This window comes from Lactuca sativa, chromosome 3, assembly GCF_002870075.4.
Source record: "Lactuca sativa cultivar Salinas chromosome 3, Lsat_Salinas_v11, whole genome shotgun sequence".
In the NCBI taxonomy this organism is placed as follows: domain Eukaryota; kingdom Viridiplantae; phylum Streptophyta; class Magnoliopsida; order Asterales; family Asteraceae; genus Lactuca; species Lactuca sativa.
In genome coordinates, this window is record NC_056625.2 from 223,563,081 (window position 1) to 223,579,144 (window position 16,064).

At 34.5% G+C, this 16,064-nt stretch overlaps 1 protein-coding gene across 1 annotated transcript; it reads left to right on the plus strand.

Moving 5' to 3' along the window:
• The first annotated feature begins 1,226 nt into the window (after positions 1-1,226).
• On the plus strand, positions 1,227-2,737 carry LOC111921775 (uncharacterized). Its single transcript, XM_023917359.1, has 2 exons — positions 1,227-1,953; positions 2,055-2,737. Exons 1-2 carry the CDS (start codon positions 1,227-1,229, stop codon positions 2,735-2,737), a joined length of 1,410 nt encoding a protein of 469 aa, XP_023773127.1.
• The last annotated feature ends 13,327 nt before the right edge of the window (positions 2,738-16,064 follow it).

Consider the following 16,064-nt stretch of genomic DNA (forward strand, 5'->3'; position numbering starts at 1 on the left):
TGTCTTTTCCATTTTACTAACCAAAAGTTCATTGTGACCTATTTGTTATATTTCACGGGCAATTTGGTCTATTTGCAATTTATAAAGTGAAGGCGGCATTTTTATTATGGTAATAAAATTATTTGTTTAATCAAGTCGTTATTAAGAAAAATGTTATATATATAGAATTTATATTTTAAGTAGATCTATATTTATATTTATTATGAATGTTATTTAAATATATAATTACCCGTATACTACAAGGGTTTTAACATGTTATTGAATAATATCGACCCAATAAATGACCTAGTATCCATCCAACACATTGAAATCTAGGGTTGTCAAAGGTTCTGTAATCGATACACACTCTGTTTGAATATGTGTTCTGCAAGTGTCGATCTCAATTAAAGAATTCTACTAATATTCTAAGCTATTATCCAATTACAAAAGTTGTTCAACCATTCAAATTAGAAAACTTTGAAGATTTGTTCATCATTCGATCATTAGCTTAGTGAAACGAGTCATTGTGAAGGTACCTTTGTGATGTTTGTATGATAACTATATATTTAATTCAATTGTCATATATGAATTCAAATCAACATTAATGAACATACAATTAATATTGTGTTATTTACATTTAAACTTTACAGATTTAAGACAATGAACAATCTAAGTAGAAAGTGGATGTATGAAAGAAAAGATAGTATTAGTTGTATATCGCATGTTTCGTACAAGGCGTGAACAAATTTATAGATTTTGCTACCAGTCAACATAGGTTCATAGACGAAGATAAAATCAAATGCCCATGCATAAAATGTCGTAAGATACCATATAGAGAAGTTGATATTGTTAAGACTCATTTGTACAAGGTTGGTTTTGTTGAGGAATATTGGTGTTGGGATAAACATGGGGAAAAATCAACTGATGATGAGAATACGTTTTTAGGGGTGGATGATTCAAACACAAATTTTAGTGAAAGTGCATGTTCTTATAGAGATATGGTGATAGATGCAATGACTCCTAATTTAAATAATAGTGATCTTGAAGAGGAGCCAAATGCACTAGATAAAAAAATTCTTTGATATGCTAGATGCAACCGATAAAGAACTGTTTCCTGGATGTAAAAAGTGACACAACTATCTGCTGTAGCTAGACTATTGAATACTAAATCAGAGTATCGCATACCTGAGCAAAGTTATGATGTTATCTGCTAGTTGATAAATGATGTGTTACCAGATGAGAATAATATGGTAGGTAGTTTATACGAGAACAAAAAGTTAATACAAGCACTAGGTTTGCATGTGGAGATGATAGACTGTTGTAAATATAGATGTATGATATATTGGAGGCGAGACAAAGATCTTTATCGATGCAAATTCTGCAATGCAGATAGGTACAAACGGTCAAAAAATTTGGCTAGATGTTCTCGCATATCCTTCAAGAAAATGCATTACTTTCCTTTGACTCCAAGGTTGAAGAGACTATATGCTTCACAAGCCACAGCCACTTCCATGCGATGGCACTCCGAGAATCATGCACATGATGTTGGAGTAATGTGTCATCCATCCGATTCAGAAGCTTGGAAGCACTTTGACAAAAGTCATCCTTCATTTGCAGCAGAAGTATGTAACGTAAGATTAGGCCTAAGTACAGATGGGTTTGCACCACATGGAGCATATGGAAAACAATATTCACATTGGCCTATTATTCTAACACCTTATAATTTCCCACCTTCTATGTGCATGAAAGAGCCTTACATGTTTTTGACCGCACTTGTGCCAGGACCGTCAAACCCTAAGCATAAAATAGATGTATTTTTGCAACCAGTTGTTGCAGAGTTGGAGCAATTATGGGAAGATGGCGTAGTAACATATGATATATCTGTAAAACAAAATTTCCATCTAAGAGCAGCTTTGAAGTGGACAATAAGCGATTTTCCAGCATATGCAATCTTATCTGGATGGTCTACAGTAGGTAAGCTAGCATGTCCACACTGTGTGAAACATACATAAGCATTCAGACTGGAGAATGGTAATAAGATGTCATGGTTTGACTGTCGTAAAATATTTCTACAGGTAATCACCCATATAGAAAGCATAAAAATAAGTTCAGGAAGAATCCTCTAGTGATAGAAGGTCATCCTCCAAATAAGAATGTTGAACAAACTTTAAGGGAGATTGAACAATTGGGTTTGGTAAAAGTGACTGAACTAAATGTTGATGATGTAAACAAAAGATGTGGCGATCATGGTTGGAAAAAGAAAAACATATTTTGGGATTTACCATATTGGAAAACAAACCTCATTAGACATAATTTTGATGTTATGCATATTGTTAAAAATGTATTTGAAAACTTTTTTTACACTGTAATGGATGTCAAGGGGAAAATGAAAGATAATGTAGTAGCCAGAAGAGATCTGAAGCTCTATTGTAGGAAGAGAAAAGGAGTCGAAGATAATGAAAGAGCATACTACACTCTGGACAAGAATCAAAAGAAAGTCATATGCCAATGGGTGGAGAAATTACGTTTCCCTGATCATGTTTCTAATTTGGGGAGTTGTGTTGATTTAACAGGCTGTAGACTGTTCGGAATGAAAATCCACGATTGTCATGTTTTTATGCAAAGATCGATGCCAATTGCATTTCGGGAGATGTTGCCACAACAAGTATGGGAAGCATTAGCAGAGTTGAGTATTTTCTTCAAAACATTAACAACAACATTAATCACAACAAAAGACATGGGAAGGATTGAAACTTAGATCCCAACAATATTATGTAAATTAGAGACTATCTTTCTCCCTGGTATTTTTAACTCCGTGGAACATTTAATAGTACATTTTTCATACGAAGCGAAGATAGTCGGTCCTGTCCATTATCGGTGGATGTATCCATTTGAAAGGTTTGTATGGTACATTGTAATGTATGTTGCTATTTTTGTAAGCTAATTTAAATAATATTCACTATAGGTATCTAAATCAGTTGAAAAAATATGTGAAAAATAAAGCTCGAGTGGAAGGGTCCGTTGTTAACACATACTTGCTACGTGAAGCATCAATATTTTGCTCTCATTATTTCGAGACTGGTGTCCCCACACGTAATAGAAAGTTGCCTCGAAATGATGATGGAGGAGGAGATGAGCAAGCGGATGCTAACAATGACATGTTAGATATATTTTCATATCTTGGGCGTCATTATGGAAGATTCACGATTAGAATGATGTCTGATGAGGAAGTGCATGCTGCCCAAACTTACATACTCCTTAACGAAGATAAGATCAAGCATTACATCAAGTTCGTACGTAATATATGCATCACTTTTAATTATAATAATCATTTGGTGTATAAAAGCTATGATCGAATAACATTTACATGCATGATTTTGTTTATTACATTCATAGTTACTTTAAAATGTTATTGAAATGTTGATATACATAATATTTGAAGAACATTTGAATGAACTTATGGGGGATATGGATGAACAGGTCCTTGCAGCTGAAGTTGAGAAGAACTTTGCATTATGGTTTCAAAACTATGTGGGTGTTATTTTGTATTTTTTTTAAATTTATTATTTTTTGTTATGGTTATAATTAACTCTAATTAAGTGTTTTACCGTTTTTCATATAGGCACGTAAGATCCCGATAAACAACAAGTATATATCTGACCTTTCCAAAATGTCATTCAAAAAAGTGAAATTATATAGTGTATACTTTGTCAATGGTTACAAGTTTCACACAGAAGCTCATAATCTAAACAAATTAACAACCAATAGCGGATTGTGTGTTAGTAGCCAAGGAGGTGATTAATATGGTAAGGTAGAGGAAATTTTAGAAGTCGAGTACCCTGGTTCCTCAATTAAAACCACAATTTTGTTTAAATGTCATTGGTATGATCCAACACCTAACATAGGAGTTAAGGTTCACAAACCATATAACTTGGTCGAGATAAACGTCAAAAGAAAATACAACAAGTTCGAGCCATTTGTTTTAGCCATGCAAACCACTCAAGTGTGTTACATTCCCTACCCAAGTTCGAAAACAAACAACATGGACTGGTGGGTTGTATTTAAAGTTAAACCTCATGGTTGGACCGATGAAAATCATCCTCAGAAAGACGTTGCTTTCCAAGAAGATGAAGTTGAATCAAATGAAATCATTATACCAAGTCTAGCCGATACAGACAATCATAATGATGATCACGAAATTTCAAGCAACGGTTCGGATAATGAAAATAATATTGATGAAGAAGGTGAAATTCATGAGGACGACAATGATGGTATTCCTAACAGTGAGGATAGTTATGAGTATAGTACATCGAGCAATGAAGAAGAAGATGATGAAGAAGAAAAGGAGGAAGAAGATAATGACTAGATGTTTTTGTGTGTTTAATGTTTATTGCGACGAAGTTAATTTGTAATTTGGTTTAATATCAATACATAAATGTAAACTAGCATGAAAGCCCGGGCTTCGCCCCGGGATTTTTTTGTGTTTACATCATTCTGTTAAAAGGACATTTTAGTCATTTTTTCTTGCTATGTTGTTTGAGTAGGATGAAGTATTTGTAAAATCCATGTTATTTTTGTGATGAATTGTACTTAATGTAATTAAAAAAAAAGTTTGTAATGAATTTGTTATTAAGAAAAATAATCTACATATATTATATATACTTTAACATGCCCGGTTAATATAATTAAAAATAACTTTGTAATGAATTCATTATTAATTATTCATTATAATACTATGTTATAAATAAATTATACACAACTTGATTAGCAAAACTGGCTTAACCACGCCATTTTCTAGCATAAGCTTAAGTTCGAGTCTGCTTGCCAGCAATATTTCATTTTTACATTTTTTAGCCATTAGTTTATACCACATATTACCAATTCAAAAACATTTTATTCAAACCATATCTTACATAGTATAACAAAATTAATTAAGCATACAACATCCCAATAAATGTCGTCACAAATTACCTACGCGTTTTGTTCCATAGCAAAACAAGCAAACGAAATCATATTTCATAGCAGAATTTCCTAGCAAATACCTACGAATGGTACTTCCATAACAATTCAACTATGGAATTGGTTTCCGTCACAAACTCCGTTGCATATTAACTACGATGATGAATTCCATAGCAACAGTACAACGGAAAGTGATTTGGTAACAAATGGCGTTGGAAAATTTCTACGAATTTTTTTCCATAGAACTATCGGTAGCATAATACCAACGGATATGGAGTCGGTAGCATTTTCCCAAGCCACTCCCACTCTCGCTATCAGAAATAAAATATGTAGACAATGTGGTAACAAAATTGCTATGGAACGACATTTCATAGCACGATCCATTGCAGATTAACAATGACAATCTGTTCCATAGCAACCTTCCCTAGCAAACTCGCGTTTTTCTTGTAGCGACATAGTGGTTGAACTTCACAAAATTTCAACTTCGGGGGACTGTAAGTCATTGAATATCAAATCAAAAAAGACAAAATTATAATCTAAACTCATGTACAATCTCTAAGATACACGTTGCAAAAAACCTCATGATAATCCGACTTCGAACGAATTAGATATGCATTTTTAAAATTTCACAAAATATAAAAATAAAGTTGAAAAACAGATCCCGACTTTGGGTGACCGTAAGTCAAAGAATATTAAAGCAAAAATGACAAAATTATAGTCTAAAATCATGCACAAACTCTAAGCTACATGTTGCAAAAACAACCTCATGATAATCCGACTTCAAACTAAATAGATATGTATTTTTAAATTTTCACAAAACATAAAAATAAAGCTGAAAAACAGAAAATTCACAGCATTGATATCTCGACTCTAGGGGACTGTAATTCAATGAATGTGAAACCAAAAATGACAAAATTATAGTCTAAACTCATGTACAAACTCTAAACTACACGCAGAAAAAAAAACCTTCATGATAATCCGACTTCTAATGAATTAGATATGCATTTCTAAAATTTCACAAAAATATAAAAATAAAGCTGAAAACAAAAAATTTACAGCATTGATATCCCGACTCTTGGGGACTATAAGTCAATGAATATGAAACCAAAAATGACAAAGTTATAGTCTAAAATCATGTACAAACAATAAACTACACTCTGGAAAAAACCTCATGTAAATACGACTTCAAAAGAATGAGATATTCATGTTTTAAACTTTTCATAAAAACCGGATCCGGTTCCTAACATGGTTCCGATTCTTAAACCCGATTTACCCGGACCTGAAGGACCCGAAACCTAGATTACCCGGAACCCGGATAAAGCCATTCTTTAAACCTAGGACCCGGACCAGTTCTACATAATCTGGTTCTAACGGTTCCGGTTCCGGTCCGATTCCAGTTCCGATCTGGTTTTCCGGTTCTAAATCTCATCCCTACTCTTTATATCTATGAAATGGTCTTAACTAATAGTACAACTTTCCTCTAGATTGTTTTGGCTAGTTTTTATTTACACCTGTTGGCCTAACGGGGGTATGATTTTAATGATTTTATAAAAAAAACATATCTTCTTCACACGGACTCTGTTTGCGACATTCTTTGTCTTATTGTTCTCACCTAGAGAAGTACTACGACTTTCCTTTTGGTGACACTTGCTAAAATGCAACCAATTTCTTAATCCTATTTTGACGTTAGTAACTTTAATTTGGTGGTTGATTTTACTTTTTATAGAAATCAAAACTGCTCCAATCGAAGTTAGATTTTAACGAAGTTTATATCCCTAGAATCACATCATCGTGTAATTTCCAAATTTATTAACCAACTTAGAAAATGGCATGACTTTTTGGATACTCATTTTTGAGATTATGAGTCCATTTGTCCTTAAATGTAAGAGTATACTCATATTTATTATAAAAATGAAATATCACATTGATACTCGATTACATTTATTTATCTAAGCTAATTTCTAACGGTGGTTAGTGACGAAGTTTTCCGAGTTGCTTCTATTAACTCCAGATAAGCAGGTTCCTTCTATTAACTTTCTGAAGCGATATTTGCTTCATCTTCTGCTGCCTACTGGGTCATATAGGATGCTCGTTCCTTTGGTTTCAGCTACATGTTTGGCTTTATAGCTCCTCTCCCCTTTGGCAGTCTTGCTTCAAATGTCCTTCTTCGCCACACTTAAGGCAAACTTCCTTCTTGACCGTGCATTCATTAGCATAGTGATCAGTCTTCCGATATTTGAAGTGTGTCATTTCTTCAGTGCATCACCCAAAGTGATTCTTTTTGCTCTCGTTAGACCACTTTTCCTCTTTGTTATCCTCAAACTTCTTTTCTTTAGACTTCGAAAATTTTCTCTTCTTGCGGGACTTTTAAGAATCCTTATTCTTCTTATTCCTGCCAACATCAGCTTTGTCAACAGTTCTTTCCTTGATCATGTCTTCAATAGACCTGGCAACCCAGATGGATGTCTCCATAGTAAGTATCTAATGTATTAGCACAATGTATTCTCATGGTAGTCCCTTCACATACTTATCGACTTTTGTTAGCTCGTCGGGTACGAGATGTAAAGTGAACTCTATTTTGTCTGTGACGGCATTGGTGTACTATCAAAAAACATATTGCCATTCTTCAATGTCAAAAATAGGTTCTCCAGCTCTAGTATGTTTTGGGTTGAGCAGAACTTGTGTTTGAAGTGAACCAAGAACTTTACCTATGTCAGCTGAATATGGAGACAACTCCATATTCCCATTTTGACTACCCCTTCTGAATAAGAATTGCCTCTTTTCAGATTAGGTCAATATGGTCCTTCCAAATTTAACACTATACTTCCAACTGTCCCTGAGCAACCAATCTTTGGTAAACCTTATATTGTCTCGACAATTGCTTAATCCTTTTAGTCATATCCAATTCTAGACCTTTTCCTTTCTTAATGCCCCAAGCATTTGAAAATTTTTAGAAAGGACGAATATAGCACATGTAATCGATCCTATATCTGAAGCATATGGGACACGATTCATGATGTCTCACATAAAGACTAAACCAGTCTTTTGCTATAATATTTCCATTTCAATTTGCCAAGTTCTCATAATTCAGATTATGAAAAGGGATGCCGTAATCATAATCAAATTTTAGAATGCAAATAATGGACCCATATATAGAATTTTCTTATGTTGATCCATTCCAACATATCATTCATATATATACTTGACTAAATTTGATTAAAATCTCATGATCTAAGCTTATAGATTTGAGATGAAGTATAATTTCCGTTCCCTTAATTATAGCAAAACAACTTTTTCCTAATTGAAACCTTTTGTTTTCTATAATTAACATTGCTAACTTGCAACCTTTATCATAATTAACATTCGCTCCCACTAACATGATGATTATTAGCATAACACTTATGCTCCCACTAGCTTTGACATGTACTCATAATTATCAGACTTTATTGACTTTCGTACCAAAGTTCAGATTTCTGATACTAGATTGCTTTGATTAAACTTTATCAATATCATACACCTTATCTTAGATAGCTCACAAGTGTGTCTAAACAATTTTAAGAACTATGAAAAGGGATGTCATAATCATAGTCTCGATTGTTTAGACCTTTGCCACTTTTCACAAGTCCATGTTAGTGTGTCGGTTAACCACACACGCTCCACTAACAACTTTGAGAATGCAAATATCACAATTTCTCTCTAGCTAAAATCTACTTAGTGAAAGTGTTTCCTCACCATCATTTTCATGAATCAGAGAGAAACCTTATGAAACTTAGATTTAATTGTGTATGTGTTCTTATACATGTGAATTGTCAAAACCATAGTAATCACAAATCCGAACTCATATGGACTGAACTCAATCTTAATTTCTTGCCACTTGACAGCTCAAGGGCCTACCATTGCTTCCAAGTTGTTATGCAACCAATTGAGAACTCTAAGAACTCATATGCAAAGCCAACTTTAACTGAAATGGGCACCGAATATGTCAACACGATAGGTTATAAACCTCAAGTCGTGTGCTAGTGAAGAACTTCAGGTTTTATTCTTGATTAGTTCTTGAGACTTTCAAGACCTTTAAGACTACCACTGTCCTCTTGACATATAAGACTTCCTTGTCAAGCACCCAAGAGATAGTGCAGATTCTAATCAAGACAAACACTTCACACAATTGGCCTTAGTTGGTCTTTGTTTTATCCAAAACATCACAACTTACCAATTTCAAATGTACAAGAGTAGAAAACTTTTACTCTTACATTTGACTAGTGCTAATAAACCTACTTTAAGATGTGTCATTCTATTTACAATCTTGGAGTATAACTCTAAGAATTGTTTTTGGAACGAAGTACGAATCATCTTCTTGATTTAACCACTTCAACAATTCATAATTCCTCTTCTTAGCTATCAAAATGCACTTTGAGGATGAATTGTGATAAGGTCTCTTAGTCTTTAAGATGATCATATATCATGATACTAAAGTACTTTCCCATCTTTTCATATTTGAGAAACTTTTATCCTTCTGCCTAATTTGATTCTTCTTATTCACTCTGCCATACATTGGAACCTTTTCCAATGTCTCAGAATTACACTTAAGCTTGTAAGTATAACCATATTTACTAAGCTTTAGTAAATTATGACGAATAGTCTTATCAATCTTTTGTGGTGGACTTGACCAGTGCACAAGAATGTCTACTCGATCCCTTAGTCCTTTACTTGACTCACTTAAACATGTGAACAAGGAATTAGTCTTAATTTTCCAAAGATGAAAGTTCTCATTCATCATACAACTTGCATGATTCCAAGTTTCTATCCAACTGAAACTTGGGTGATGAGATTCTTTCCTTATTTGGTAAATTTAGACTTTACCACAAATGAAAGAATCAAATTCATATTTCCAATATTACTATCAATGGAATCATATAAGCAACAAAGTTTTTTTTTTTCACAAATGCCACTGTAAGGATATTTTAAAATAAATAAAATCAAAGTTTTTCCTTTTATTTTAAAAACTTTGCGGAAAAACTATCCTTATAGTGCAAAGCACATGAAAACTTTGTTGTTATCTATTCCTAAGCAATATATCATAACTCCTAAGAAGTAGCTCAAGAATCTAATCTTCAAACTATGCGATAGAAATACATCTACGCGATCAGATTTAGCATATTCTTTCTTTAAGTTTCTTCACTTTTCTTTGATTCTTAAAACATCAACATGTGACCCAGTCACATCATGTATCAAGAATCTCAGAATAGAAACTTAACAGAGTTCGATACTGGTCTTTACCTGAAGTAGAGTCAAACTTATTGACTTTAACATCCTTAGGTAAAAATTTGGCAGCTTCGCAATCAGTGCCCCTTCCTTTGGCAATTTAACATATGGACCCTTTGGTAATGGTGCATGGGACTATCACAGACTTAGTTTTTCTCTTTACCATTCTGTCAACCTAGTTTACTATGGTCAATCCCTTTCCTTGGGAAGAGAAGGTTTTTCTAGATATCCAATGTTACCATTGTCAATGTCCATGGTAGTTTAGGAAGTTGATCTACTAATTAAATTTGCTCTCCTAGTGTTGCTGATTCAGCAGCACCAAGCAAATAGATAAGATCATTATGGGTCATGTCATAGTCTGTTTCATAGGAGTCCCAAAGGAACTTACTATGTGACTTAGAAAGTGATTGGACATCCAATTTTCTCAAGACTTTGACACCCAACTCTCCCAGCTTGTCAGTATGTGACTTCATCTCCAAGATGTGAGCACACCTAGACCTTGCCTTGCCAATAGGGCTTGAGTGACCTTGAACTTGTGGGATATGGAGAATAATTGGAGGAGGTGGAGGAAGTGAAGTTCCAAGAGATATGGGAGGATCATAGATGTCTGAACTAGACATCTTTTGGGAGATATTCAAGATAGTTGATTAAAAGTCCTTAATATAACACCCAATATGAAATATAAAGGCTAGGACCCTACAAACTATTTTATAACTTGGAAGAGGGATGCCGTAATCCAAGATATAAAATATTTGAAGGTAGGTGAATGACGATTCACCAATTTCCACCAAGATAAATGAAATGTATTATTAGGTTTTAATTGGTTTTTGAAACTCCTAGATTCTTTTGAGATTCATTGAACTGTTCAATGGCATGTTTCAATCTCGAGTGTGCCCTTCAGGTTTTGTGACTAGGATGTCGAGGATCACAAAACAAGGTGTGAAGTAACCATGAAAATATACTTGGTACCCTTAATATTTACCCCTTAATCGATGTGCCGGTTAACCACACACGCTCCACTAACGACTTAAGCAAAGTGCAAAGTGTAATTTCATGGGTTAGCACCAAATTCACATTTTACTAAGTAACTAAGATTGGGTATTAGTAAGAGTTTAGTTACTTAGTATTTATCATTAATACTTTTAATTAAGGGAGAATTATAGTCCTTGTTCTACCCATTCGGATAATGACCCTCCACCGGTCAAGGAAGCGGTAGGTGAGAGTGGACACCCATTAAGCTACCATTTTATAGGCAGTAACCTTATACCCCCCTTATAGACCGGCTTCGTGAATGAGGCCTACTAACGGTAAGACTGACTTTACTCTTATACATATATATAAATATTATTAACTTATAATATTATAAAGTATAAGGGTTGAATTTTAACTTTTAAAATTCTAAGGGCTAACTTGGAATTAAACTATTCATAAGTGAAAACTTTTCAAATTCCATAACTTGAGGGCATGTTTTGAAACTATTCAAAACTAATTAATTCCATAACTTATGTGTTTAAAGTAGTTTTAATTAAAAAAAAACTCTTCAAGTTCCATAACTTGAGGACAAGTTATGGAAGACTTTAAACTAATAAAAGAATGTAACTTTTCTTTATTTTGTAACTTATGGAATTAATTAAGGTTACACATTTTATTACTTAATGAAGTGACTCTTGAACCTCCATAACTTGAGGACAAGTTATGGAGTCATAAAACCATTTAATGAGAACAAGACTCTTCATTTTGTAACCATTGCCATCTTTTATGAGTTTTAAGAAACTTAAATGTGACCTTTCATGTAACTTGAGGACAAGTTACACAAACACATTTTAGAATCATCTCTTAGATTAAAACGGATTGAAAACACATAATCAATTAACTTATCTATTAATCTAAACAACTCATATGAACAAGATAATTAGAATCAAACTTTTTCATGTAATTAGCATAACACTTAAACTAATACAAAACATGAATCTATTGACAATTATCTTTGAAATAGGATTAGTATGAACATTAACACATCAAAAATAAGTTTATAAGTTCAAAAACAGCTTAGGGTAATGTTCCTAGTCCATTTCTAGCCAAAAAAACTCGAAAATATGATGTTTGGGGCTCCTACTCGTCGAGTGTATGAACCTACTCGACGAGTAGGATGATTTTCTTCATGGACTCGGCGAGTCCAGTGCCCAGAAAGCCAGAAAATCAACTTTTTCATCATTTTTCAGCAATTTGCATCAAGTATAATTGAAAACAAGCCTAGGCTCTGATACCATTGTTGGGTTTTGAGCATTCTAACACTCCTAAGTGTACATGCAACCCTAAATATCTTGGATCTATGTTTTCTCTATTATACATGTAAATATGAACTTTCCAAGGTATTCATCCTAACTAGCAAAATAACATTGATTCATATGAATATCTCAAGTTAGAATTACATACCTCTTTGATGTAGAATGTCTTCATGAAGCTTGAGTGCCTAGTGCCCCAAGTGTGACACCTCAAATGGTTCACGCAACACCAAATAAACTTGGAATAACTTGAGAGAACATACACACTTCATGAAATCGGATAGCCCTTTTTCCTCACACATAGTGGCTGATTTTCTCCAAGAATAAGATCATTATATAGTTAGGGTTACACCATGTAAACCCTAATTTTAATGGCCTTTCATTTCCATGATCCATGGGTACAAATACACCATGGAGCATCCATGGAGCATCTTATGGGTTTTAGCCCAACTTGACAATCCATGGAGCATTAGCCCACTATATAAGTATGGATGATTACACAATCAACCTATATATTTAATTAGTCTTATTTTGATCACTTAATTAATACTAGATTAATTCTTGATCAATACTAATTAAATAATCTTATTAATATATTAGAACTTATGATATATTAACCAACCTTAAGTGTTATTTCTCTCATTATAGTCTATCCAAATGCATGATGCCATGCAACCCAAATGGACCATGTAGGGTCGGGTCAAGTCCTACCAATTATGGTTATAGACTTAGACATTAATCCAACAATTACGGTTCATGGTGATGCCATTTGGGCTCACCAATGCGCCTGCACTTTTATGGACTTGATGGATCGAGTACGCATGCTGATGTTCGATCGATCAGTTATTGTTTGTATTTATGATATCTTGGTGTACTCCAAGAATAGAGTGCAGCATGATGATCACCTTTGAGAGCTTTTGGGAGTATTGAGGCGGGAACGACTGTATGCCAAGTTCTCGAAGTATGAGTTTTGGTTGTGAGAGGTCTAGTTCCTGGGACATCTCATTAACCAAAATGGGATTTTGGTTGATCCGGCCATGATTGAGGTTGTGATGCAGTTGGAGGTTCCGAAGTCCCCCTCGAAGATTAGGAGTTTCTTGGGTCTAGCAGGATATTATCGAAGATTTATTCAGGATTTCTCCAATATTGTTGTACCCCTCACTCGTCTGACGAGGAAGGGCATAAATTTTCATTGAGGCCCTGAGCAGCAGGCGACGTTTGAGACACTACGTCATAGGTTATTTAGGCCCCAGTGTTGACCCTTCCAGAGGGTGTCGAGGATTTCGTTGTATTTTGTGATGCATCCATCACACTTTTGGAGCCATTCTTATGCAGAAGGGGCGAGTAATTGTGTATACTTCTCGGCAGCTGAAGTCGCATGAGGCACGATATCCTACACATGATCTGGAGTTGGGGGTAGTAGTGTTTGACCTAAAGATTTAGATACACTATCTATATGGGGTCCGATATATCGTTTACACGGATCACAAGAGTTTCAGGTATCTCATGGACCAGTCAAACCTAAACATGAGGCAACGCAGGTGGCTTGACATGGTCAAGGATTATGACTACGAGATCCTTTACCATCCGGGTAAAAAGAACGTGGTTGCGGATGCTTTGAGCCTCAAGTCGGCTGGATCTTCTGTTGGGGGTATGTGTATGTCACAACTGGAAATTTTGTGTCATGTAATCTATACACTCAAGCTAATGTGAATCAAAAACTTTAGAACATGTGTGACACCTATGATTATGACATCAAAAACTTCAATCAAATACATCATACAAGTACTACAAATAGTCATCAAACAATTGGAGACCCTAGAAGTCCTTGTTTAAGTCCATTTTGGACTAGGACTTCCTTATTGGATCCAAATGGACCAATAAACTTCCAATTAGACTATCATGGGCTTAGAACCCTAATTGGGCTCTAATTGGACCCACACTAATTTATTTCAACATTTTGGGCCATGTTGGGCCTAGAATGAAATGAATTAAAGCTTTGATCCATGAATACCCTAAACTAGTCCAACAAAAATGGAAAAATCATACTATATTCTTTTATGTTAAAATTCACCCAAACTAACTCTAATTTTGGGCTTAAGGGAAAAAGCCAAAAATTTTCTTTTTCCCTTCCAAATTCTCGGCCCAAGGCCCAAGCCCAAGAGGAAAGGGAAGAGTTGACTATTTGCTTGCCACCTCATTTATACCCAACATGTTTCCATGCACATCTCATACTTCTAGGAACATATCACTTCAAAGATCACTTCTCTTCTCTCCTCTCTCTCACTCTCGGCCGAAACACACACACACACCACAAAAATCTCTTCCAAACTCTCTCTAAATCTTGAAGAACATCTCCTTCCCCCTTCTTCAAAAATTTCGAAATCTAAGGAGCTTTCAAGAGGATCTTTCAAGTTAATCATCATCTTAGGTAAGTTTCTACTTATATCCATGATCTAGCTACTTCATTCCATCAAAAACCTCTTCTAAATCTATTCCAACTTGTGATCATGCACCTTAGAAGTCACCAAACTCGAGATCTACCAAGGAAAGGTGCTAGGGCCGAAAATCACTTCATTTTCTTCCATCTTTTCTTCAAAAACCGAAAGCTTCAAACAAGGTGAGCTTCATACCCCCTATTTTCTGTTTTTATGAGTTTTGTGGGGGGGGGGGGGGGAATACAAGTGAAAGTGTAGATCTATATGTGTTTTGTATGCCTTGTATGATTTCCATGCTTATATGTGTGTTGTTGTGTGTTATAATGTTGGATCTAGCCATAAAACCCCTCAAAACCGAGATATACTTTATGTTAAATGATTCTAGCATCAAATATATTTCTACATGCAAAGTGTTCCTAGAAAAATAGCTAAATGGCTTAGTAACATTTTCTTTGGGCTAAAAACACAATTTTTGGACCTAAAATGTGAAAAATACAAAGTTAAGGGCCCAAATTTACATATCACGAATTCTGATGGATGAGGTGTGTTAAAAAAAAGTTTCAATAAAACAATTTCTGGAAATATACTCATTTGGAGGATTAAAAACATAAATTTCAAGCTTAATGGGCTAAAAATGACATTTTCGGCCCAATGAGGCCCATTATGCGAGATTTTCTGTTTTGGAGGGCCAAAACTGTGTTTTTCTGTAAAACAGTGGACTATAAGTGTTCCAAGTCCTTTTCAAAGGTTTAAAATGCTTTTTAAATTTAAAAAGGACCAAAGTTGCAAAAATTTTACAATTTGGGCCAAAATTGTCAAAGTTGCGAAAAAGAAGGGCTATTACCGAGAAAACTGCAATTTCAGGGACTAAAACTGTTTTCATTGAAAAATATGCTGAAAAATATCAATTTCAATAGTTTTTGGTGTTAAAATGTCAAGAAAAATGATTTAAGGATCAAACCGGAAAGTTATTTAATTCAAGGGGTTGAAAAAGTAAATTTTGCAAACAATGAGGGGCTGAAAACAGAAAACTCCCAAGGCTAATTCAATACACGCAATTTGATCAAATAATGGCACCGCGACTATCGACGAAATACAATACACAACAATACCAAAAGTCGTTGTTAAACGGATTGGTTCG